The sequence below is a fragment of the Solenopsis invicta genome, chromosome 14, assembly GCF_016802725.1.
Source record: "Solenopsis invicta isolate M01_SB chromosome 14, UNIL_Sinv_3.0, whole genome shotgun sequence".
NCBI classification, from domain to species: Eukaryota; Metazoa; Arthropoda; class Insecta; order Hymenoptera; family Formicidae; genus Solenopsis; species Solenopsis invicta.
This window is the reverse complement of record NC_052677.1, coordinates 14,794,164-14,821,165: the sequence shown is the minus strand read 5'-3', so window position 1 is coordinate 14,821,165 and position 27,002 is coordinate 14,794,164. Positions and strand designations below refer to the sequence as shown.

Below are 27,002 nucleotides of genomic sequence, written 5' to 3'. Positions count from 1 at the left end.
GCACTCACGGAGGTAAGCCAACCGAGTAACCCGCGCGCACTTGACTTACCTTCTCTGCTGGCGACGCGTAAAACAGCCTTTACGACGGGCGCGTACAAACATCGTTCTCGCTCTCTCGGTGGATAACGCCACGGCGGTTCGTCATTGTCCCTTAAAGGAGCCGCGTGCGCAGCTCGTTAAGGACAAAATTCTCCGGCTTATCACCGCCGGAGGCGGGAGGAGGGAGAGGGAGTTTAACTAATTAACCGAGGAAAGGACAGGCCTCGCGGGTATTTCGCTGTAATTAGCGACGAAATGCACGCCCGTAATGACATTTGCGAGGGAACATCTAGCTTCTTTCCCTTTCCCTTATCCGCGCGCGCGCCTTCTTATGCAATTTTCAAAAGTCACGTCGTGGGCGCTCCTCTCTGCGTTTTCATTGTAGTACGATCGTAGCAAGAACGATGCGTAACTGTGATGATCTGGCATGGCAGAGCTAAAGATTCTTGTTACATGGAAAAACGGAGATGTTTCACATTTTTTTATAATAGTATTTCCTAAATGGGTTTTCGAGAACTTAATTAAAGTAATTTTGCGTTCGCCATGAATTTTCCAAGTGTATGGAGTTGATAATAGCACATTTTCTTACATTTTCTTATTTTACAGATGTAGAAAGTTTAGTGAAATTTAATTTTGATCTTTGCAAAGAGAGACCTTGCTCTTATATTAGCTTTCCTCCCTTTTCCTTACGAAATTAAGTGTCTCTCATTTTGTTTCTTCTTTAATTATCTTCTTAATTGATTGGCACTAAATGTGTTTAGCAATTACCGACTCCGTAAAACTAGTTTACGATAAAAACAATATTTAAAAAATATTCACGAAAGGCACGCATTAGCTTTTGCTTGTCGATATTAACTGCGCGAAATTATCAATTATATTTAAAATTTTTCGTTTCTGCAAACTTGCAGAAGCAACATAGTCACAGTCCAAGTATATTTATCGCTCAATTTCTTTTGTAATTCACTATAAACTCTCTTTACCATTATAAACTGTAGGACTCGTTGATAAATTGCAGTTAGATTTTCTTTTGCAAAGTCATTCCAGGGCCGTGGGGACCAATATTTGTCCATGAATTTTACCGTGACTTTATAATTTTCACCATTTTAATCTCTCGAGCATCCTATAAACACTCCATGATCAAAGGACATCGCTAAAAATGATGCCCCCGACATTGTTTATGCTCGTCGATAATTTCCGGCGACGGCGACGCGCGACTGCGTAAATTGCGCGCGTGCATGAGCCGTGAGTTCACGCAATTTAGGCGAAATGTTATATTTGTCGTTAAAGCGTTAATACGCATATATGCAGCACGATGCGACGCGGCGCAAGCGTTACGGCCTGCGAGTGCACCATTGATCAAGGCACGATCGATATCGAAACTCGATATTATAGCGCGATTTAATTGTGCCGCCGCGTAATTATCTCGACGACAACAATAACAATAACAACAGCAGGGCGTGAAAAGTTTGGCAATTTGCGCGTCGTCCGCGAGCGATAATGTGGAAAGCCCGCCCGAAGCGACACGTATTGCGAGTGTCGTATTGCGAGTGTCTCGATAACCTCGATGCTATTTTTTTTTTTTCGCTATGAACGATGTCGATCGTATTTCAAGAAGAGCTAGACACATCCATCCGAGTCATACGCGAGCAATCTACGGGCCAATCTAGATTTTAATTTCGCAATTATTTTTCGAAGAATCGAGCGCGCAAGACGTAGAGATGGAAAAATAATTTCTATACCAAATTATTTTCTCAAACGGAAAATTGAAAATTTCCTTAGTCGTATTTTAGCTATCGTTGATATAGTTTGTATCGCAAAATAGTTAAAAGATATCTTTATTTGAAACTGAAGAAAGATATTAACTTTCGTGATCTCTAACAGCAATCTTTTTTTTTTATTTTTTATTTTTTTTTCAAAACTGTAACGAAATGTAAAGAAATTTTATTCCACACTTTTTTTACCGATACTCAACTACTTCGCATAGCGATACTGCGGATATTTTTTGATATACGCCGCAACACATTTTATCGTGGAATGTCAGACACGTCCCAGACACCTAGATAGTTGTAGATAGCCCGATGGGAGAATCTACGAAGGATCTACAAATGGGGTCACCGGGAAGTTCGAGTGTTATGTCAGAAATTTGTGGGGCGGACCGGGGACTATGTGACGATAATTTTTCGAGCGCGAGTCGCACGGGGAGTACGAAATCAAAGGGTAGTAACTCGCGACGATTCGCGGAATAACTCGGGAGTTATACGGGGCGAATCGGTAATGAAGCCGGGGAGAGGCGGAAGGGAAGAGGTATGCATTATTCACGCGCGGGCCCAAAGTGTTTGTATTTTAAAGTGACGCGCGTGCATTAATATTGTATAACGCGAAAGTAGCTCGATGCATCGCGCAAAGTCGATTCGAATTCCGAACTTCGCCGTTAGCATCGATATTATTCCTTGCTTACTAATGCGGCCCGCCTGGGGAGCCGCGTCGGATAATACAAAGTGATGGAAAATTAAATGACGAACTTCCTCTAGTCCAGCGACACATTTCAAACTTCTTATCCTGCCGCCCCGTGGGAGTTCACGACCCGATTCTGTGCCGATACGATAACCGCTTCGATTTAAGACGTGTGTACGGTCGCGTCGCGAAAATTCACGCTGTTGGGGATGTGATTGCTTCTAGCGTGGCGACATCGTCAAGTTTCGTGACAGGTTGAAGATAAAAGAGCGGACGAATGCAGGCGAGGCGCAGGTAAATTTGCACATTGAGAAAAGAAACATATTACTTTGTCACATCTCGCAGGACGCGTGATACGTGTTAAATATAATATAGTAAAATTCATAGTACTTTGAATTCTACATTCCTTTTCGCGCAAGTTCGTACGATCTCACGTTCTACATCTTGTAGCGGGCTTCGAGCGGAATCCGGGACCGCGTCGTTTAACGATGTCCGATAAGAATTAACTGTCGTGAACTCGAGCTGAATGTCGGCAAGTTTCGGTTGAACGGCGTTCTCCGTGGCAGGAGCGGACTTAATATTTAAAAATAGCGCGCAATTTAGCGGAAGCGTGCCGGCGCGGCTCGATTGGCCCGCCGAGATTTCGGTAGGGCCAAGCGATCGGAGGCCAACCACGGCGCGGATACGTGATTGGCTGATTGGCTAGCCGATTTCTAAGTCCGGGCACGCCACGCAACGCGACTCTAACTCAACAACGAGAACGCTCGCCTCCTGACTGGAATTTTTTCCATGTAATTACGCTCGCCCGCCCCCTATGGACCACCCAACTAAATTCTAACCCTATCGATTCGACCCACGGCGACCCCGAATATTTTTTACGTTGTATCGTAGAGTCCCGCTAGACAGACGCGCGGAATATGTATCGTCTGTTTTACGAAATTCAAAGTGCTAACGATGAATCCAGAAATATCCGTAAATATTTTTTTTTTTTTCAAAATATGAACGTTAATAAATATTATAAATAAGCGAAAAAAATTCATGTGTAGCAGTACAATTATTATATGTATATAAAGAAATTACCGTAACGGGTATTACATTAACATCAAGAAGCACGTAATTTTGTTGGTTTTTAATTAACAAATTACATCGTTCTATCGATGTTAATATTTTCCGAGAGAATTTACTTTAAAAATGAAATAATTAATTAAGATTTAATTTTTTTTAAACGAAGGAAGAGAGAGAGAGAGAGAGAGAGTTGGTTTTTCTCTGGACACACAGTGCGTAGGACGTGCATAATGGAATTAATCAGATGGCGGTTGTCTCTCTTCCTCCCATATTTAAAGTTTTCAGAGATCGATCATTCAGAAAAATAAAATACGCCGGCATCCATTACATGGAATTCGCGTTAGCGCAAATCGTGAATATTTACCGACAGCAAAGTCTCCTATTTTCGTGATTTCGTGTAACGTAATGACTACCAGAGTCGCAAGGCAATTAGATCATTTAAATATACATCTCTCGACTTATACATTCGATTTTACTGCCACATTTCCACGCCGTCATTTCTGCCAGATGGTGAAGCTGAGAGGGTGGAAGGGTCGACCTTCGCGGGTGCTGAGTTGGGCGTCGGTCAGCAGAGGTTAGCGGCGCGGGGGCCCGGTGGCACGCGTGTAAATTCGCGGATCGCCCCTGCGTGCAGCACCCTGGCTGCCCTGGAATGCAAAGGGGTGGCGGCGACCAAAGGGGGCAGGAGGTGCGGAGGTGGCTACAAATTGCATCCATTACTCTTGCAGCCGCGCACCGCTCCCCCGATTCTCGGCATCGCGGCATCGCGCGGGGCGCGCGCGCTCCTCGTTGCGAACGGCGGCGTCCGACTATTGTGTATGAAATGATTATGGTGGCGCGGTATGAGGTCGCGGGGTCGCGCGAAGCCGTACGTCACTTAGATTGGCCCGTTGGCAGTTACAAAAGGCGAGAGGCGCGCGCGCGCGCGCGCGGACAACGCGATTATGCGCTACGACGCGCGTCGATGTCGGAAGCTGGGGCGCGCGCTCTCTTTCGCGGGACGTTGTCCCGCGACGGCTGTCGTCGAGAGACCGTTTGAATTTATGACCGCGCTCGCGTTTTCGCGTTACTCTTTGCCGAAGTAGGACTAGATAGAGCGGCATCTGCTGCTCGCAACAATGGAAAACGCCGTGCGCGATTTTCAACGCTACCGTTGAAGCGAAGTTGACGGCGAATTTCGTTGCTTTCTTTATATTGCACGGGACTATCGTGTCAATGAAATATTGCACTTCCTGCTACATCTCCTTCCGTATTTTATATAACGTACGAGCGCGCCGCGACAAGGAAAATCTTTTTGTCTTTCGCATCGCAACATTTAGATAATTTACGCTGGAACTGGAGATTATATATTTGCACGTGCATATAGTTTTACGAAAGATGGGATTTATTTTTTGCACAGCTACACTGATTCACACACAGCGTGTAATTGCAAACAAATTTTATTTATATAATTATTATATATATATTTTTTATACACAACTATTTGTTCTGACATTGAGTATTGACACGTAATCTATAGTTTTATAAACTTAAATGTATCAGATAGACAAAGAAACGGATGATTTTTACAAGAGATTAAATGATGTATGAGTTACATACTCGTATTCGTGTCGAATTATATGTCATTACGTATTACAGTAGACGTTTGTACATGCAAATTTAAGAGCGTTAAGATGTAATAATTCACAACGAATACATATCAATGTCTGAATAGCTATGAGACAAATTCTTCCTCTGGTGAATTTTAAAGCTCAAAAAGAATAAAAAAATTAGTTTTTTCATTTTTTTGAAAAATTATCCTCTTCAGCAATTTATAATATATAGAATTTGAACGCGAATGAAGAGAAGTAAAATATTTTCGGACTACACTAAACTTTTTTGAAAGGTAGAAGTTAAATCCAAAAATTTTCCTGGATCTTTACTTGCTGAATTTGCTGATTTTTATCTCTTCTAAACTTTTTCTCAAAGATTGGTTGGCACTCGATGACTCTTTCATAATTTTTATAATTGTGGGACGATTATCTAAAAATATAAGATTTAGCTTCAATTGCTGAGAATTCTTTCATGAATAATTAAGTAGTTTAAAAAAAAAGAAATCCATTGTTTTATACGAATGTAATGATTCATTTGAAATATACTGTTGTATTTATTTTTTTCTTAACATCAATCGATGTTAATTAATAACATGTCTACATTTTTATGTTAACGCAATGTAATTAGAATTAATTAGATGTTGAAACATATAAATATATATATATTTTTATTTTTCCTTATTAAAGAGATTGTTTTAATGTCTTACAATAAATTTAATAAGCCAATCAGAAGCGTTATACATCGCGACGGAGTAGTTAAATAAAATTGCTGTAATTACATGCAAAAAGACGCACGATATATCGCAATCGCGCGATACAAACGCTATAATTAGTGCACCATCCCTTACGCGGTGCAGTGCGGCGCCATTGAGAGCGCGGCGCATTCAAGCTCACCGTATTGAACGCCGGCCACATTTCGAGCCGGCATTTCAACAGAAATGCGGAGTCCTTTTACGTTGCATCGCGCCCGTCCGAGCACTACCGTCCGGTCAATCCGTCTACGGACGTCGTGACGCCTCCCTCCCTCCCCTCCTACCCTCTCTCATCCCTAAAAGAGGAAGGGAGGCATGGCTGAAGGCTCGCACAAAGCCGGGCTTGCTTAATAAGTGCCTACCCCTTTTTCGCGTTTCAAAGCTCGCCCCGCGTGCAGGGTAAACAAAAGAACTTGCGCCGACAAAGGGCCCGCCAAGATTAGCCCCCGCGGGCCCTTTCGCAACCAGTGGGAATTCGCGGATTCCTTTTTTTCGGCCGCGGGATTAGCAGGATTAAAAGAGAGCCGGCTAACGCTACCGCCGCCGACGCTGTTATTTATCAGTTCTTTCATTAGGATGCGGAGAAATTGTCGGGCATGTATTGTCGGAATGTCAATTATCTCGACTATGTATTGCTTTAATTACTATGCAGTGTACGCGGATCAGCTCTACGTGTTGATAACGCTTTGAAAATCTTTACTAAAACTCACAGAGAGATGATGAGAAAATTATGGCACGACCAGCTTGAAATCGTAAAAAAAAAGTGAAAAATAAAGCAGCGAAATGGAACGGCAAAATGTAACGAAACATTGTTCAATGGACAAGAAATATATAAAAAGGATATTTTCTATGAGGAGCCAGAACATATTGCGGCGGAAACGTTATGAAGAGACGGAGAGAAATGAAATGTTGGAAAGATGGAAAGTAATCGTAAAGAGTCGAGAAAGGGAAATATGGAAGGTATAAACTGTAAAGAATGGAAAAAATGATAATGCTTGCAGGAAAAATAACGCTGGGTCTGCGTCGCTAATGACGAATACACGTTAGGAAGAAATAAGGAAATAGAGAGCGATTTTCGTTGCACATTCACCGGAACGCGTATGTGGAAATAACACACGGGACGACGTTGAGAATTATCTACGTGAAGCTGAAATACGTCGGAAAAAATTACTCCCCGCGGTAATTCCATTATCCCCCTCGGTAGAGGGAAGGTTAAACACAGAATAAAGGAGTAAAATATTTGCCGGATAATTTATGCGACGGCCTCAAAGTCGACCGCGACAAACGATCCATCCGTTTGAAGAGGCCCGGGAAGACACCCGGTAGTGCCGCTTGTTTCTCTCTCTCTACGGCCAAGCAAGTTTTAACTGCGGCTATAAATAACGTGGCGCAATTAAAGGGCCCGACCCCGGCAAAGAGTGTAGCGAAACGATGGAAATGATGTCGTGTCGTGGGCTAATAGCGTAATGCGTGCATGTCGAGTCTAGCCGGGCTGAGTCGAGCCGAGCGAGTCGCACTGACTGGTACGAAACTCACCCAGGCGCGCTTTTAACGGTCGAACTTGTAACCGCGCGTGTACACGGTGATAACTTCCGCCATCCTGCGTTCTGCGAGCGCGGAGTATACGAGGATCAGCCACGCCGACTCGCCTCAACTGTCGGCGGCTTTTTATTTTACTTAATTGGCATTATATACCTGCGCGCGCGCTCTCTTTCCTTTCGTCGATGATTCCAAAGTATAAAATAAGAAACGAAAAACAAAATATGATCAATACTTTCCTAAGAAGGTATTCTTTCTGACTCGTAAGTAGGAAATGAAAAGAACCTTTCGCGAATTAATCACGATTTAACTGTCCCAATGGATAATAGATTTCTATTCTTAGAATTATAATTTCAAGAGGATGTTGCAAGAGTATTTCAATTTTGAGAGAATTAGATTTATAAATATGATAGCGTGATGTCTACCTAAAATCCATCCAAATACGAAAAATGGATTATTTTTCTTGAAAAGTCTGTGCATACTGAAGGAAATAAAGTGTAGCTTATCAACACAAAATAAATTTGAATCTGTATTAAGAGTTATTTAACTATCTATTGCTTTATCACGTAAACCAATAAAATATTATCAAACTATGTTAAGAAGCATGCAGATTAATAAGTGTAGATTAGATATTGCTATGCGGTTAGGTATTTTGCGAGATTTATCGGCCTCGTGTAAATTCCAAAATGAAATTATCGCTCCGATACGATTGGATATCGAAATATGCCCGGTCAAGCCCACGTGCAACATTAATTACTCGATCTGCAAGATCATAAATAAATTGATGAATTAACAATTTGGCATCCCTTGTGATTAACGGCTCGCGGTTATAAAATTAATAGGCCATATTATCAGCGATTTTCACAGTCTATCAATTATTCTTGACATTACTGAATAATAAAATAATCGTTGTCACAATAACATACCGAATTAATAAATTAATTCCTTTGGTTATAATTTTGATGTAAAATGCAATATTTTTTATGAAAAATCTGAATGTTAAACAAATTTCCATTAAAGGTTTTAATTAATTTTCGGCATTCTTTAATTATACGCAAGAATATTTTAATTTATTGCACTCTTGTGCATTCGAGTAGTTAAATATTTCAATTTTGTGAATTAAATGAAGGATTATTTTTCCTCGTGCAGATTTTATTAAAAGGATAATTATGACATAAATTATTATTACAGTAACATTTATCAAACATTACGAAGTAGCATAAATCATACAAACTGCATGATATCGACATATGTTTGTAATTAACATATGCATTGCAAATTTAAACATTAATACGTATACATTGCAATATGTAAGAACTGAAACGGTAGAGTAATAAAATTTTCATTTGAAAATAATAGAAAGAGAAGGAAATTGTCAATGTATAACAAAATACATCAATTTCTCTTAAGAAAAACTGTGCTATGCCTTCTGCGATGTATTTTTAGTTTATTATCTCCTAAATAATGTCGAGGATGTCATTACCTGTCGCATGCTTTAAATTTCCAATATCAAATTTCTCTGCGGCACTAATACTCAAGTTGCATCGCAGCTGATGCAAAATTTGCTTAAAATTAAATACTTAAAATTAGGAGATAAAGTTCGTGAATTAAATAAAGTGTATAATTATAAAAACTGTACATTTTATGCGCTGGAAAGCGAAATTAGATGTTCATTTGAATTGCTCAGCGCAGAAACTGTTAATTATTGATATTTTTATTATTCAATTAAAAAATTTATCATAGGATGGTAAAATTCTTTAGGAATCGTTTAAAAGAAATATTTTATTAAAAATTGCCCGTGCGCAATGCTGTAGCACTTTGTATAGTTTTTCGCTATACAGTCAAAACATATATTTTGAAAGAAACATTACTTATATATATTACATGTTATTCACCGAATTGTATGTGTCCACGCTTAAAAGATGCAAAGTAAAATGAAGAATCCGGAAAAAATCTACTTGAAATTGATGGGGAAGTTCGTAGGACAATCCACCGGATGCGTTACGTCGTATATCGAGGTGCATTAACGCTGTGGCTCGTTAATACGAATGCACACGCGAAAACACCGCGAAAAATCCGCGAGCGGCGGAGCGACGTCCGCTGTGACGTCGCGACGCTGTCGGCGACGAAACGTCACGGACAATGCTCGTTTTATTACGAAGTTCGGCGACGGAGAAACGGCCGATTATTATTCGCCTCGCGTTGTCATATTCCATTAGCGTCGCTGCCTGTTACAGACTCCGCTCAGCTTCGCTCGCGCTCGCGCTCGCTCTCGCTCCTGCTCTCGTCGGTGCTCTCGCATTCGCTGTCGCTCGCTCAACCGCCGGGCGGTTAGTTCGAGGAACAATTCACAACGCGATATAGGAATCACCCTTCAACCGCGTGCTGGAGATGACATCGATACTCGACTTCCCCTCTCTCTCTCTCTCTTTCTCTCTCTCTCTCTCCTTCTCTTCCGTTCCCTCTCCGCGTCTCTCTTTCTCGTTCTCTGTGTCACTGCTCTCTCCCACCCCCTCTCTCTTTCTCTCGCGCGCGTTACTGCATCCGCGTACACCCGCGTATCGACTAAACTTCGCGGCGACGCCGACGCCCGCAACGATTAGCTGCGTCGCGGTGGCGAATGTCGGGAGTTTCGTTCCGCCGCGCTGCATTTAACCCCTTGACGCCTGGATTTTCTCTTCCGCCGCGCGTAGAAGTGGATTACCAATAAATCAATCCGCGTGGGCATTTCGATCCGCGGAAATCAAATCGAGAAAAACAATTGGCGAAAGCGATTGCCGCAGTTTGCCGATCGCCCGCAGTGTTCTCTCTGTGTGACGAGCGATTGCACAGCTTCATTGCATTATAAACGGAGAGCGAGTTCACACCTCATTCACGCGGGAAAGCGCGCTTGAATTTTCCGGTTCTTAATATACTTACAAGCACGCTCTTAAATACAATCAATTGGACATTTAATTATTATGAAAAATCCGTTATAAAAAATTATGTAAATCAGATGCATAGGCTTGGAAAAAAACTATCCAAAAAATTATCCACAAACGTGAATTATCGAATTCTAATAAAATTTAAAAAATGCACAAAGCGATTATTGAATCGCACAGACATGTACGTTTGCCGATTCCCATTGGTCTGAATTTTATTGATTAAAATGTTCTACGAACAAATTTCCAATCTATCGTTTCTCTCGATATTTTAATTTATTTACACAAGCCAAATTTACATTTTTAAAGACAATATAAATGAAAATGCAGTTTTATAAAACAAATTTCGGTTCACGTGAAACGGAAGATCGACTTTGCCTTAGCTTCTTCAAGCAGTCTTATCCAGCGTCTTCAGTGGCTCCGTGAAATACTCTCACCTCCTCTTTCTCTAATAAATCAACCCTCTCCTTCTCTTCAAAGTGCAACAAACATCTACCAAATCATCAATTTTAGGACGGCCTCATGAAATGCTCGCGGACCGACGTGTAAACAATTTGCGCAAGTAGCCGCGATAATGGAGGAGCAGAAGGATGAGGAGAATGAGGATAAGGTACAGGGCGGTGGCGCCGAGAGAGGGGGTGTTTGGTTAGCTCACACAAAGGACGAAGCGCACCGCTGCGCACACAACGGAATCAGCCCGCTACTCTAACAAGGAACATCCACAAACCACCCCCTCTCCGAGGGGCTGGAATGGCGAAGGGATAGTAGTAGGGGGTTGCTACAGGACCTCAACGGTTTACGGAACGTCCGGAAGTTAGCGACACGGATACGAGCGTCTTGTAGGAGTAGCGGGCGTGATGGAAAATGTTTTCGGAATGAAGTGATCGGGGAAGTGTGTGTTCCTGAATTTATGATTATACGTATTACGAATCCTTATCTAAATAAAAAAAAAAAAAAATGCGAGTTCCAATTTCAATCGAAAGGGAATTTGTTGTACGTTTCTTGTTTTCTTACTTTTAAATTTCATCTTAATATTTTGAATTTGTTATTTAAATGTAGTCTTTTAATTTAATAGACAGTAGAGAATTAACGCTAAAGATTATACTTCAAACGCGTATAATCTTTTTCCTCACACGCTTCTTTATGCGATATTAATTTTTTGATACAGACATGCCGCCTGTTGTCCGTCCAATTTTTACTTTTTCTACTTGTACCATCTTTATCGAAAGAATAGAACAACTCCATCGAATTGGAGAGCTATTTCTCTTCTCTTTTATATTAGTTTTTCTTCTCTCTATCGCTTTTTTCGCTTTTCCTGCCTTGCTCTTTCTTTTTTTACTTTTTTTTTTCTTTACCTCCCTCCCTCTTGACACTTCCTTCCTTATCGGTTCTGCCGTTCCATCTTCTTGCCTCCGGCAGGTATCGCTATCTTCGTTCTCTGGCACGCTATTTCTTCCTCTCTTGATATCTCTAAACATCCTCGATTTCCGAAGTACGCACAACGTATCGCCGTTCTGCATGCGGTTCCCTGCGGTTTATGACGGGATCGTCTAGCAATAAGTCATTCTTAACTTATTTTAATCCTACATATCCTCTCGGAAATACGTTCGCGTTTGTCGCAGCGTGCGTATTGTTCGCAGCTGTTAATCATTCCGTATAGTTCACGACTTATGATCTGCGTATCTATCACGTCGCTGACGTCCCGAGAATTATCGTACGTACGCGATCGTAAGCCGACACAGCGCAGAACAGCGCGCCCGGATCAATATCGTTGCACACCTGTTGCACGACTTTTGAATCACTCTGTACGATGAATACGGCGACCGTCTCGGTTACCGCCGCGACGAAAACAAGAAGAAGAATGCGAAATCCTTGTCGCTCGATCGCCCGCCGCGCGACGTCGCGGCGCATTCATTATCAATCTCGCTACGGGCCGGCTCAAAGGTAGCGAAATTAATAACTGTTTGCGGAAACGCTGAGCGGAAACTTGGCGCGCTTCGCCGTGGCCGTCTTCGTTTTATTAATCCGCGTAAGCCGCGAGCGGACTGCGGAGCGGTGCAGCGCAGCGATGAAAGCGCACTTTGCCGTTCGCGAGTCGATAATTGCAATCCGCGTCATTTATTATTACGTGTCACGTTTATTTTACAGATGTTATGTAAATGTCGATACGATTGCATAAACTGTGAATTTTTAACAAAATGTTGCTGAAATTGAGCGCAGTAAATGTTTTCAAAATTTCATGTACATCTTTTCCACAGAGAGTCCAAATAAAATCGATTAGCGATTCACATTTTATCCATTCATGACGTTGAAATAAACTTGAGTTTTTTTTTTATTAATTACATTGTTAAAAATGCGCAGCAAAATTTAATGGGAACAAATTTCGAGACGAAACATTAAAAAAAAAATTCAATGTTGTCAAAAGTGCATTAAATTTCATGCACTTTTACTTTTATGTATTTTTCAGTAATAGATACATTAAATTTAATGTACTTGTGTAACTTAAAAATACATTAAATTTTATTACATTTTTAGTAGTGTAGCTATTAAATTATACTATTAGATTTTATTAATGATATGTTTCAGTATTTAATAAAAAATTAATATGTTGCTATATAATTTCTCAAATGTAATGTATAATTAAAAGGTATTAGATTAAATAATCCAAAATTGGATAGAGAGGAAAAAGTAAAACTGTAGATATTTAGTTCATTGATTTAATTCTTTATTTATAAATCTCTCTAAACCCTTATTCACACTGAGAGGTAAATTCTTAAATTTTAATAAACATTTATTTGAATAGTACTAATGAAATATTTACTTACGATACATAAATATTTACTCTATAAGAAAAAAATCATACTTAAATTGGTGTTAAATTCTTGTGCTGAATAAATGTATATTTACATTTAGTAAATATTTCATTAGCACTATTCAAATAAATATTTATTAAAATTTAATAATTTTTTCCTTCACTATATATTAATTAATAATATATAATATAATTATTGTTTGGCATTATCTTTCATCTCTTTTCTAAATCTTTTATATTTTTTTACTAATCAAGAAACTATTGTATTTTCAGATGTGAACATGGTGGCCGAGCCGAAGCCTCATCAAACTGGACGCAAGCGACAAAACGTCTCCAAAACCGGCAATGACTGGTAATTTATAATTTTTTACATTTCACGTTTTACACTAATATTCCTTCTACAATAACCAAATAATTGACCGTATTTCTTCATCCATTACATATCTCCGTTATATATTGAAAGAATCCTCAGATATTCCTATATATTGCACGAAGATTGCGTTTCTGCGGAAAATAGTGCCTTTCTAAGCACTGATACGCCATAAATTCATTATGCGCGTACATGGGATCGCATGTAACGTCTAGCGCTATGAAGCTATCTCACGTATTTGTACGAATTTGCCAACAATCTACTCAAAGTAGATCCCTGTGTTCTTTGGCACGTAGTTGCACCATCTTATCCTATCTGCTCGATTTTTCCAAGCGCGGCGAGTATAAATCTTCCAGTGAGAGGAGTTTCATTCAAAGGACCGCTTTATCCCGGCCTTAAGGTGCCGACGAACCCTAAACTCGATGTATAAACCCGAAAGCGCCGAGAACGTATTTTACGCGAGGAACGTGACCGTGAATTCACGAGCGGTCGCATGTTTGCGGAAGTTAACTTGCGCGAGATACACACGCGGAATAAAAAAAAACCGTAATTGCATCGTATTGCGCACATAGAGATTCCTTGTGCCTTGATGGACAATTTTAAGAGTCACGTTCGCGACCCCATATAATGATAATGTAATATAACACGAGTTATTACAAAAATATCAAGGACATACATTAAATATTAAGGACTACATAGCGCTTTTGCGGAATTACTGCACACGTAAAATATAAGTTGTTTCAAACATAAATTTTAAAAAAGATGTGTATTTCAATAAAAGAATTTTTGCTGAGTATAGATTGCTACGCTGAGAAAAAAGAGTTGTTAATTTGACCAAAATTTTCAACGTGATTAAATTTTTTCAGTTCAACTATTTATATATTGAATTCATATACATAAAATATTTGAACTTTGATTTAAGCATTTATATATTTAATTTAAATACATAAATACCTCAATTGAAGAAATTTAATCAAATTGAAAATTTTAGTCAAATTAACAATTTTTTCTTTTTTCAGGATAAGAGAAGTCTGGACATAGATTTCTTTTGTTGTGCATATTGTAAATTAAGGAAGATTATCTCTTGCATGTAAAAAAAAATTTTTTTTCTATCTTCATCAATATTTCATGGATTTCGATTATATGTTTAGAACATTAAACTCTAAAACATTAATTTCGTGAAGAAGCGTGTTTTATTTCACGCATTGATTAAGAATTTAATTGGGGCAGTGTTTTTAGTAATCTGGTACAATGCTCGACACAGGAAGTATTTCGCCTCGAGAAAAAAAAGGAATGGCGAAGACATTCTCTAGTAGCTGATGCATTATCCACGACAGATAGCGTCGTGGCAAACGTCGATACCTTTTCACGAACTAAGTCGCGTACCTTCCCTTTTCTCCTTTTTCCAGCTCTCCTTTGCCATTCTTTCTTTCTTTCTCTTTTTCGTTTCCTTCCTCTTCCGGTAAAAGAGAAAAAGAACTCGATTATTTTCCAAATATGTCAATTTAACAAAATTTGATGCCAATTTTCGATCGTCCACAACGCCTCAAATTTGAAGTTTTAAGATCGCAATAAAATGATTTTGATACAAATGAATATAATTTTTTCTATAAATGATACAAATGCCAAAATTCTTAAGCACAATTAATTAAACATGCTATTCGTTATTTCTCGTTAATTAAAAATTAATCTTAAAATAAATCACTTTGAAGAGATAATATCCAATTTAAGCTAAAACTTACTTTAATTTTTTGAAAAATATATATTGATTAAAAAAAGCGAAATAGCACACAATAGATATAATTAATCTAACAAGATTAATTTGTAAATAATGAAATATTCAATCATATTGAAATTAATTTTCGTGCAAACTTTGGGGATAACAAACTAAACATGAAACAGTTTCATAGATTAGTTAAACTTTGTTTTGTACAGTAAACGCTACGTAAGCATACATTTACGTAGAACAAGGGCGAACCTAAACATCAAAATGATTCTATATACAGCTGAAATTAAAATTAATATTGAGATAATGCAATAGCAATCTTACATTTAAATATATAACTTTTATACCTATTGAAAAATATAACTCTGGAGTATAACATGATATGTAACTACTTTATTTGTAAATTAATAAAATAACGGAGAAATTAATTTCTATAAATCTTTGAGATAAATAGACGAATATTACGTATACAAACTGAAACTGAAGACACGCTCGTAAGAAGGATCGAGTTGTCAAAGACTCAAGAAATTGAGTGGAATACTGTCATGAATTAACCATCTCACGAGTGCTATATATATGTAACGAAATGGTTTAACATCAAGATAGCTTCGTTTGAAGAGATACAGAACCTGAGAGACGTTATGTTCCATCAACCTAGGTTAGCAATCTTTGATAAAGCGTAAAAAATGGGTCAAACTGTCAATGCATACTATATTATAGTATACACGTATTACACAGAAAAAAATTTAGTATCAAATCAACAATTCATTGTTTCATATATAAGCAACAATATAAAATCTTCTTGGAAAAAATTATAACGTTAAACAGACATAATTTGCTTACATGAAGAAAAAAAATCTTCTTGTGTAGAGATACGTGAAACTTTTCGGACATACTGGACGTAAGTCCGAAAAAATTTTATGAAAATTTTAGCGGGACAATATACCATCGTCCATACCGAATATATATTGGACATACACGTAAGATAAACTCCCGTTCGCGCGATCGAATCAAATTTTGGAACGCAAAGTCTCGCGGAATACGATAGAAAAACACGACATCTCGAGAACGCCGCGTAATATCTGCGCGTTGGATTTTTCAGATCCTTCGCCTGTCGCCCTTTTAATGCAGCCGTCAATCTCCCGCATCCTCATCCTGACCAGAATTCCGACCTGTGCGAGGTCTTCGCACCGAATATCATGCGTCAAAAGTCACTTTCAACATATAAAACAAAAAACGGAGACTTGGAATGCATTGCACAATACTAAAATTCGTATTATATTTTGCTTTATTATTTTTTATTTCGTGCACGATTTCCCGACTTCTCTTCGCAAACGACAAAACAACTTTAAAAATATAATTCTTTAAACATGTGTGTTGTAATTTCGCGTTCGGAGTTCAAATGTTATTCACTAAAACGCAATATGCGAAATTGCAAAGGTAATCACTGCGCATTGTAAATGTAAATTCAGACATTCTACACGTTCATGTTAAAAATCTTTTTTTTTTTTAGTTATGTTCAAAGAAAACATAGTGCATTGAAGGCCTTTTTTTAACAAATAACGTAGCTTATTTATACGAGCTGCTTTTACGCACATCTTCTATTTATAAATATAACCGACGTACGACTCGTATGCCGACCGATACGCGCTGGTCTTTTCTAGTTTAATTTAATTATGCGTCTTGTTTCGCAAATTTTTCATTATCAACATAAAATATTCTAACAATAAAGACTTAATTCCCCGTGAATTCATATTATTATTTTCGACATACAACTGCTCCGGTATCGTGGGACAAGTTGTATGTATGCAGTCGTAACACGTTGATCGATTTATTATAATGATGCTAGAAAAAAATGGAGCGCGTTGCAAGATAGAAAATTTTATACGGAAATCAGTTGGTTCTCACAAAAGTAGAAAATCAATTATATACATATACGTGAATCAGCAAGCTGAAACTCTATATTAAAAGAACGATTGAAATAACAGTCAAAATTGCATGCCATTCAGAAACGAAAATGTCAATTCAGTTTTAACAAACAGATCATTTAGCTCTACATAAAAACCAATCAAACCTCGTGCATTCGTGTTTATTTATTAGAATATTATTTCCATTTTTGTTTTTTTTTTTTTTGTTGATATTTGTAACTTGACAAACCTTTTTGTTATTTTTTTAAACTTTTATATCTGCATCTAAATACATTTGTTATTTGTTATATTGCATTATATAAAATATGTAGCAGGAAACATATGCATAATACACATTTTAATTTTTATAAAGAAGTATTAATATTTTAGAGTGGATTCAATCACGAACATTGCGTAGCCTTTGTATTTTGAGAGAATACATAACCGCGGTGTGTCTTCGCCGATTTAACTTTCCAACTTAATTCATTCGAAAATATTAGCTGGTGAGTTAATTCATTTTCCGTGTAAGATCCATCCTCCGCGTAATATTTTATGAGTTAAATTATTTCGCACGGCGTGTCCGTTGATAACGCCATCATCTTGCCACCCATTTATTTCTATTTATCAAGCCGATTTAATTATGAATTCATTCGGCCCCGTTTATTTAAACGGAGACGCGTGTGCGAATAAACGCACGTGTGTAGCGCCGATGTCGATAATCCGACGGGTCGGCAAAGCCGCGAAAAATATTCCGCCAGCGTTTCCGGGATTCGCGCGGGGTATTCAGGACAATTTCACGATATCCGCGGGATTTCCAGCTATCCCTGCGCCTTCCCGGGGCTCCCGGCGTACGTGTTACGGAAGCAAACAGGTCGCTTAACAAGCCGGAAGAACAATAAAAATGCGTCACCTCATTAACCGCTCCCAATTAGTCGCGGGGCAGCGTCGCGCAGCGCTTAATGCAACATGTACCGGGTGTCCCACGGAGTTGAGATAGCATTATAAATATAGATTGTGAACTTCTTTCCTTTTATTTTTTCCCCCCTGTTACTAAATATAATTATCACAGAATTAACGACCTAATCTCCCCTATGCCGCAACGCACGTAACTTTTTAAATAATTAACATTCCTTTAAGTAATTAACGTGAAAAGTGGTGTTAATTGAAAAATGTGGTTTTCCTTTGATTTGTGACCTATATAAAATACTTGCTGAGAACATTAACACATTGTCGCTGAGGCTTATATCATTTTATTACATTCTCGTCTCTCTCTCAGCACAGCGTAATACGATAACATGACAGTTTTGATAATTATATGATGAAATATGTTAAAAAGCGAGGCGAAAGGTCGAATGGAATGTAAAATAGAAGTTTATTATTTTGCAAAATGTATGAATCGAATTTCGTGCGATTCGAATCGCGTTGAGAGCCTTGAGTAAGATCTTTGGAAACTGGCAGAAAAGCCAAATCCGACCTCGTCGAGACGGAAATCGCAGTGAAACGCGAATATCGCAGTTACGAGAATTACGCGTGAATTGTTCGGCTCGGTTTCGAGTGCGCTTCAGCACGCCATTCAAGCAGGATCGCCCGTTCATTGTCCGTCCGTTAATCCTCTTCCCGCACCCCTCCCCTCCCCCATCGAGATCACGTGATTGTAGATTTTTAGCGAATCATGCGGCAACAGCCGCGAAGTTTTAACAACCCATGTTTTTTCGTCGCTGTCAAATTCAGTTAGTTACTTCTGCATATTTTGATATGCATCTCCAGTTTCCATGTGCTTTGTTTATTTATTCATTATACTGCTTTTCAATTATCAACTTTCGAATGCCGCCTTTCTTTTTATTTAGCAGAAACAGACTGTCGTTTATCGTAATTTTAGTTCGAATTGATTAAATCGTATATTGAATACACTAGGAAAAATGTTCTGTTGTAACAAATAATCTGATTAAAATGTACCGAACAGAACTATTTAGTAGGAACAAATATTTTTTATTTACACGTATTTTGCAAAAGCAACTAAATTTTTTGTTATACAAAACAAAATATTTGGTTGCTGTTAAAAAATGCCTCAACTAAACAGCTTTTTGCTGAAAGGATTAAATTTTTTCCCCTCAGCGTACATGTTAAAAAAATTTCACTTGCAATTAGACGAAACGATGAAATTAGAGACAAGGTTATCGCTCTCCTCTTTTCTTGTTTCATTTGATTGTTTTTTTAACTTTATATAATTTAAAAAGCCTCTGACGCTTCAACGCATTTCTCAATTTGATTTCAATTATTAAACATTATTTATTAATTTTGTTTCCTTTAGAACGAATAAATGCAAAATGCGGAAAAGATTGATAAAGTTAATAGACAGTAATTAATATTAATAAATATCTTAATTTTCACGAAGCCACACATATATCAGTAAAACTTTAGTAATAACGAAATTGCTATTCGCAGGCGTACAATATTAATTTAGCGCCGAAAAATCGAGATAAAGGAGTGGCATTATCTCCGCGGATAGAAATACAGCCTTAACGTCCTCCTTCCTCCTTTTCCTATCCCTTTCATCTCCTTCGTGCGTTCATTTCCTGCGGTTTGTGTAAATTAGGTTTGCTTGTTGCAACAGGGTGCATAGTAACGTAGTGCATTTTGTAGAGCGAGACTTCCTCCCACGGCTCGAAATAGTTTCGTGTATTTCTCAGACGAATGACCGGAATAATTATTTGTAAATTAAACATGTACGCAATTTCGCTGCGCCATTCGAGATATTTTGTTTTATTACTGTTTTTGTTTGATTTCTCGGCGAAGGATTAAGCGCAGTTGTTTTATCGCTTTTATTTAATTAATTTTGAAAATGTATACAATTTAATATGCAGTACATTGATGCGTAATAAAAATTGTATCATTTAAATGTCTTGAGTTTTTAATTCTCAAGTTAAATTCAGAATTTTAAATGATTCTTCGACGCTTTTAGGTTTTAGAATAACATAAAGGTATCTTAATTAAAGGATTGAATATTCTTAGATATTTATGCCTAAATTTAAAATTTTAATAATTCATCATAATAAATTTAACGTTTTAAATTGAAAAAAAAATATAGATACATTCAGTTTTAATAATCTTCAATTGATTTTTCTTAATTCTTTTGTGTAATCTAAATATCTCGATGCGTTCAGTTTTCAGCGTCAGATTGAAATTAAATTCTTTTTGTATAGATTTGAAAACACGTAATACTCGTTTTATATTAACAATCTAAAGATTTAATAATTCAAGAGACACACAAGAAAGAGGGAGAGAGAGAGAGAGAATCTGAGATTTCAGCAAAAGCGTCGTAATCGTTCTATTAAGAAAATGAATAAGAAAATGTAGTCTGGGGCTTTTGAAGTGGCCTGTAGACGTTAGCTTGCCCTCGCCAACCCCTTTAACGCCGGACATAAATATTAATAAGCGAGCGGTGAAATTCACGCTTATCGCGCTACCGTGAAGATTTACATGAGATAACACGACTTTCCTTTTGCGGCATGCGCGCAGGTGTGTCACCGTGTGTGTAAGTGTGTGCATGTGTATGTTTCCAGCTTCAGAAAACATGTCAACATTTACATACAAGGCCGGATAAGCGAGTCACGGGGATCGTTTTGCAGCTACGCCGACTTCTATCGAGCTTGATATCTGCCGAGCTTTATTACGCCACCCTCGGAGAATAAATGATGAAGACAGATGAGGAGTTGGGGGTTACTAAATGGTGCCGCGGGAGTGACACGCGTTGGTTGGCAGTGGACGATACTTTTCTTGCGAGCCAATATGATTATTTTTTCTTCATAAAGCTAAACAAAACAAGGCGTCATTTTGACGCTGTTTTTATTGTAAAAGCACAGTTAATTTTGTGTATCCCGATTCTTAGAGAGTCTTGCGCTTTTAGGTCTCTAGATTGCTGAACTTTAAAGCCTTGGCTTTTAATAAAGATCAAATTTATAATGTAACACGTAGTAAATCCTTTGATTTTGAAATCTTTAGATTTTTGGAAGTTTACGAGTTTGAGAAACTTGGGAGCCCTCAGTAAATCTCAGCATATTTGAATCCTTCTATAATTGGATTTATAAGGATAAAATATTTTAGATTATGAGTTTTATATATATTTCATATACTTTACACATCTTACAAAATTTTTCAATTTTTCAATTGTCGGATTTTAGCTTCTTTAAAAGAAGTGAGAGAATATAGAAACTCATAATATTTATAGAGCTGTAATACAGAGAATAATGTAAGATTTTAAATTTGAACGACGTGATAATTTAAAAAATTACACGTCTAGACGATGTTATGAAGAATTTATATTCGAAAATTCAAACAAAATATGTTAATAAATAATATTAATGTATTATGTAAAACAAAATTATTTTTGTAATACATATATATCGCATACACATCCATACGTGTATTAAAAATGTAAACATACATATATACATACGCGTGCGGGTGTTCTCGTGAGTTGAATTACAGCATTTATAGTAGTCTGCGTTATTCAAGTAGTACGTTATTTTTAACATTATCTATCAATAGACGCACCGTGTCAGGTGCTGGTTAATAATCTCAGCAGGTGAACGCGGTTACCAGCTAAATTTTCGCTCGAACGGAAGTGGCACAATTAAGGGAGTTTTGTCTCGGGGGTTGGCCGGAGCCAAGTTCCGGAGTACCATTAGGTATATTAATGTGCTTCCCTAGTTCGGGTCGTTCCGGGGCCAAGCGCATTATACTCACCCCGCGCTCATTTACAGCCGATGCAATCGGCCAAACAACGTCGGTTATTGCCCAGATTAAATGTAACTCAAAAAATTTTATTCCGGTAATATCCTCTTATTAGGTGCGGACGTGCGCGATTCGTTCCTTCTTGCAGTTACAGTTTCTACTTCATTTCTACTCGAGGTCCATTAGACGCTCTTTGTTTTGCGTCACATTCTCAGATTTCTAAATGAGGATGTTAAATTTTATCAAATACTCGAATACTAAATGCTGCACTCGTCGGAAGTTGTAATTTTAAAAAGTTGATCTTTTACTTGCTCTTCGGATTTTTAATTAATTCTTACGCTGGAAAAGTCACAGCTAAAAAAGTAAAATATGATATTTAAATACTACGCACTGCAAATATTTTTTTACTCATACACATCATTATGCATATTACGCGTTATTAGCTGCAAAGTTATCGTGATTTAAATTCTTCGAAAGAAGAGAATTAAAAGTTAAAACAAAACGTAAAATACATATAATCATAACTCTAATACATAGTATTTGTTGTTTGCGAATATAGGAAAGTAACAGGAAATATCTATATGACTTACATTTATATTATTTTTTATTAAATTTTCTTTTATTACTATTAAAAATTTTAACTATTCTTTAACAGATCAAAATATTGCTCTAAATTTTTTAAACTCCCAAAGTTCGAAGTATTTCTCGATCAATAGAAAATATTAAAATATTTTGCAACAGAAAACACAAAATTATCATTACTTTCTTCCACCATAATTATTATTATTCCTAAAAATCTTCTACTTATTTTGTGAAAATTTTAAGTACGTTTAGTACATTTTTAGGAGTTAGATTTTTTTCTACTTTAAAGAGTTTTCTCATGTGTCACGCTTTCAGCGGAAAGAATCGATGTTGAGGTCGGGTCGAATCGATCCGGAACGAGGAAGAGTTCTTATTATTCTGCGTCCGTAGAATATAAATCTGCATAGGAACACGCTCTCGCACGCGTGTGCGTGTCGACACTCGAAAATTATACTTGCAAACGCCGTAGGAGCGTAATTAACGTCGCCAGCACGCACCATTATCCTGCCGAGCTATCCTGCCTGTATATTATCGCGCGTTTTAAAAATTGTCGCCTCCTTTATTAAGCACAGTCGGTCGATATTTTTTCACTTCGACATTTAGGCGCTTTTTAAATGAACAAAATGCACGAGACAGTTACCTTCGTGCATCGTATTTTTTTTTTTACGCACATATTTCGAACATTAAAATCAACCGAGTTTATGTAAATAAAAATTCACTGTATTACAATTAATTGAACATCAATATTATAATTTAATCCATTTATTAATAATATAATAATTATTATTATAGAATAATATTGACAATATAATTATTGAAAATCGTCAAATATGCTATCTGCTCGTGGACCTTTCAAACTTTTTAGCATAAATAAAAGAGTTATTATTGTAATTTCAGTTAATATAAATTATTTTAAATAATTTATGTTAATTGGAAAAAAGAGATCGAGACTTTTTAGCGGAGTAAAGTTTGAGCGATTATACTCTAAAATTAATTTAAGGAATAAAAGAATTTTGAACAATATATTGCACATATATAATTTTACGCGTTGTGAACCGATTGTAAACTGGTTTTCTTCTCTTATTAACTCCCTCGGCCATTAAAATTATGGCTTTGAACGGAGAACACTTCTAATTTGTTACAATTATGCAAAACTAAGGATGGTATTCACGCGATCGAGAATTCGATAATATTATGTTAGAACAAGCAATATATCGCGCGTGTATGCGCGCATCTGAATGTGGTGCACGATAGCCCTTGGTGCACCGCAAACCGCGACGTAACTTGGTAAACCCCCATCCTCTCTCTCTCCCACGTGTTAAACATTGATTACTGACATGCGTATAGTTAATATACCAATGTAATTCACGTGAATGTTCGAAGCCGTTAGAGTTCCGTGTTTGTAGTTGAAACAAACAATTATGCGCGACGTGCCATTTTAATCTCGTCATTATCTCTGAAACTAATGGGAAAAAAAAATACATTTTAGATCGGAGCTACTGTATTTCCGAAAGAGGAGAGCATTCCATAGTTTTGTCCTAAGTAAAATTTCCCGGATACAAAGTCAATTTTCTTTTTTTTTTAATAAATGCGTACGATTTTATTTCACGGATCAATTTTTCTCGTCCTGATACGAAAAATATGAAAAATATGCAAACCATATTGATAGTAACACAGTCAGCAGCACATGTCTCGTTACGAGGAAACGATAGTCTAGATAGGAGAGCTGAAAACGAGATCTCCCAGGAAACGCTATTGTCTTGCGCTAAGGTCCCTTATAATCCTTGTTAATAAATCCTCTTGTTATACCTTACAATCCTTTGTTCTATTCGTCATAATGAATCCACGGACCGTATAATACACCCGCGTACACTCGTGTAAAAAGAGAACATACCGAATATAGCAGAATATAGTGGTGTTTAATAACTCGTAGTTTATTTTTCGCTACTTTACTATATGCGGATAGAACAAGTTTTACTACGGCACCGTATAGTCCGACGGTATCACCCATACGTTCCCTCAAATCCCCGAAGGGCCATCGGGCCGCGAAGGTAACGACCGAGCGAAAGAATCGTCCTGAAAGGGAGGTCGGGGGATGGCACGATCTCTGAAAGGGTGGATCTCTCTTTCTGTCTCTCTCTCTCTCTCTCTCTCTCTCTCTTTCTCCACAGCGCACAAACGAGCCGAAGGGTGGTGGACGACAAAGGGCGGACTCGTCCGCACTGAAAGAGACAACAGGAATCGAGACGCGGGCGCGATTCGCGCGAATATCGCCGTAGTCTGTTTTCGAGCTGAGTTCAGCGCGAACGTGATTTTCGAGCACTCAAGCGAAGTGGAGAATGGTGTCCGCAGCACGTGCCTGCGGGCTAATCCGCCATCGTCGTTCCCGGCTGACTCCATTTCGCTGTACGTTCCGCCGGTTCCGGCGGTTTAGCCCGGGAACTGCCGCGTTCTTTTTATTCCGTCAAGTGTTTTACCTCTCCTCGGACTAATTCCGGATTGTACCGCCATTTCTCCGGCGACCGCGATTTCCGCAATATTGCCGAAATTTTTCACGCAACATTTAACGTTCTGCGCACGGCCGCATTGTAAAATGCGCGTTTCGAGCCGTCTGTGGCTCCAATAATACATCGCGATCTATCTTTAAGAAGAATCGTCGACGAGAAGTTGGAAAAATTTTTCAGATTATCACTTTTCTCGAAAGAATACACGAGAGAATGAAAACTAAAGCAAAATAATTGGAAAAAATATCTACAAATTGTTAACAGATACGCTCCTGAAATTTATTGACTCGTTTTTGAAAATCCGCTTTAATTCGCTAATTAAAACGACGGAAGCCGGTCGCGCGCGCGCGGAAATCTTACAAATAAAAGCTCGCCGTCTACGGAGCAGTCAGTAACGTCCGCTGAACGCCCGAATGCGCGCAAAACGCTCGCGGCGCGACGGGAGGCGATGCTCGTCGTGCGAGCGACGCGCTTAATCAAGCGCGAATACTAAATCAGCGCTGGGAAAATTCTCCGCGGTCGGGCCATGGTCCGATCTGGTTGATTTGAAGCGGCTCGGCGTGGCGCGACCCATTCAGAGCACTCGTTCATTGTACGCGCTCGGTAACCTCCGTCTGGCAGAGCGCGGCGTACACAAGAGAACGCCGCACAAACAGGGCTGTCCGCTCCCGCCGCCGGTGAAACACCGAAGAGTATATTTGTGCAGCAGTCGAGCGGGTTCTATCAACATTTCAGCATCGTTAGCGTTCAATTACACGATTATCGAGTGCTTCGGACCGACCGTCCACGCGATCATCAGACCGCGCGTGGCGTCCCCTCCTCAAGTAGGTCAGGCGAGGGGATAATGTCCTGATGTCGAGTCCCGCCTAGCTTCCTGATGTTGATTACTACACCGAGTATTGAGAAGTTCGATTGACCCAACGCGCGGCGCGGCGCGGCGCGGCGCGGCGCGGCGCGATGGTCGAACGAAACGTTCTCTTGTGTCGATCGGACGGAAAAACAATTAAGAAGAGAGATTGGGAAAGGGAGCATCGCGCTGATTGTCAAATAATATATTTGAACAAAGAGTGTGATAAGAGAATACACGTCGGAAACAGATATCGTCCTGTGTCATTGGACATCTGGTTATATCAAGGGTAATATCAAAATGTAGTGGCGGTCAACGGACTGTTGGAGCTTTTATTGAAATTCTTGAAGGGGACCCTGAAAAGAATTCCTCTTTCTCTCCCGGACTCGAGTTATCCGGAACGCCGCACCTAAATGGAATGAGTTCGGTGTGTTCGGCGCTACGTAATTTGGCGTACTGCAAAAACAAGCGGAATTTCGCAAAAGTGAATAAGCAAGTGAATAAAGCGTATTCGAAGGAATTCCAAGGGAGATTTGTAATTATATACATGTAATAAATAGATTATAAACTTTAACTTTCTAATACCCCTTCCACTAGCGATCTAATTTTAGACTCAAAGTAAATTGTGTACATAAATAACATTCACTTGTTACGTTCGAAATACGAGAGAAATGTATAATTCAATATTTAACAAAATTGTTATCAAATTATTAGATCAAACATTATTTCATATCCTTAGATGAAGAAGAGGCTAACTCAATTACGGTAAATGAATATTGAATAAGGAAGTAGAAAAAAATTCAATTAGGTAGCAGTTTTTGCGGTTCAGTTCGGATTTCTATTTCCGATTCTGTGTCGCTTTGATCTCTCTTGTGTGTCCGTCGTTCCTTGTCAAGATTTTTCTCGGCTGCTCTTTTGTCCGATAACGGTTACGATAACGAGACAATGCTCCACCTAAAAATATGAGGATCAAGGGAAAACGCGTAATTGACTTCGGAAGAGTAATGAAAATATCCAAATATATATTGGGTTAAAAAGATTAAATTACGGCTAAAGTTAAATTTCGAATAATATTATGATATATCTTGAATTATATTATGGTATATTTTGGATTATATTGTGAAATGCATTTGCACAATTATCATCTCTCGTTCTGTG

The 27,002-nt window shown here is 38.3% G+C and overlaps 1 protein-coding gene and 1 long non-coding RNA gene across 5 annotated transcripts in view; one reads left to right on the top strand and one right to left on the bottom strand.

The window, feature by feature from the left end:
* Positions 1-27,002, bottom strand: part of LOC120359610 — a 244,944-nt gene that overhangs the window by 86,065 nt on the left and 131,877 nt on the right. The gene's annotated exons all lie outside the window — the stretch shown is intronic.
* The window catches only part of LOC105207571, a 180,818-nt gene that overhangs the window by 123,325 nt on the left and 30,491 nt on the right, over positions 1-27,002 (top strand). For all 4 annotated transcript variants that reach the window (XM_026132320.2, XM_026132316.2, XM_026132319.2 and 1 more), the window contains one exon: positions 13,448-13,526. In XM_026132320.2, the coding sequence (XP_025988105.1) occupies positions 13,448-13,526 (79 nt within the window). The remainder of the gene's footprint in view (positions 1-13,447; positions 13,527-27,002) is intronic.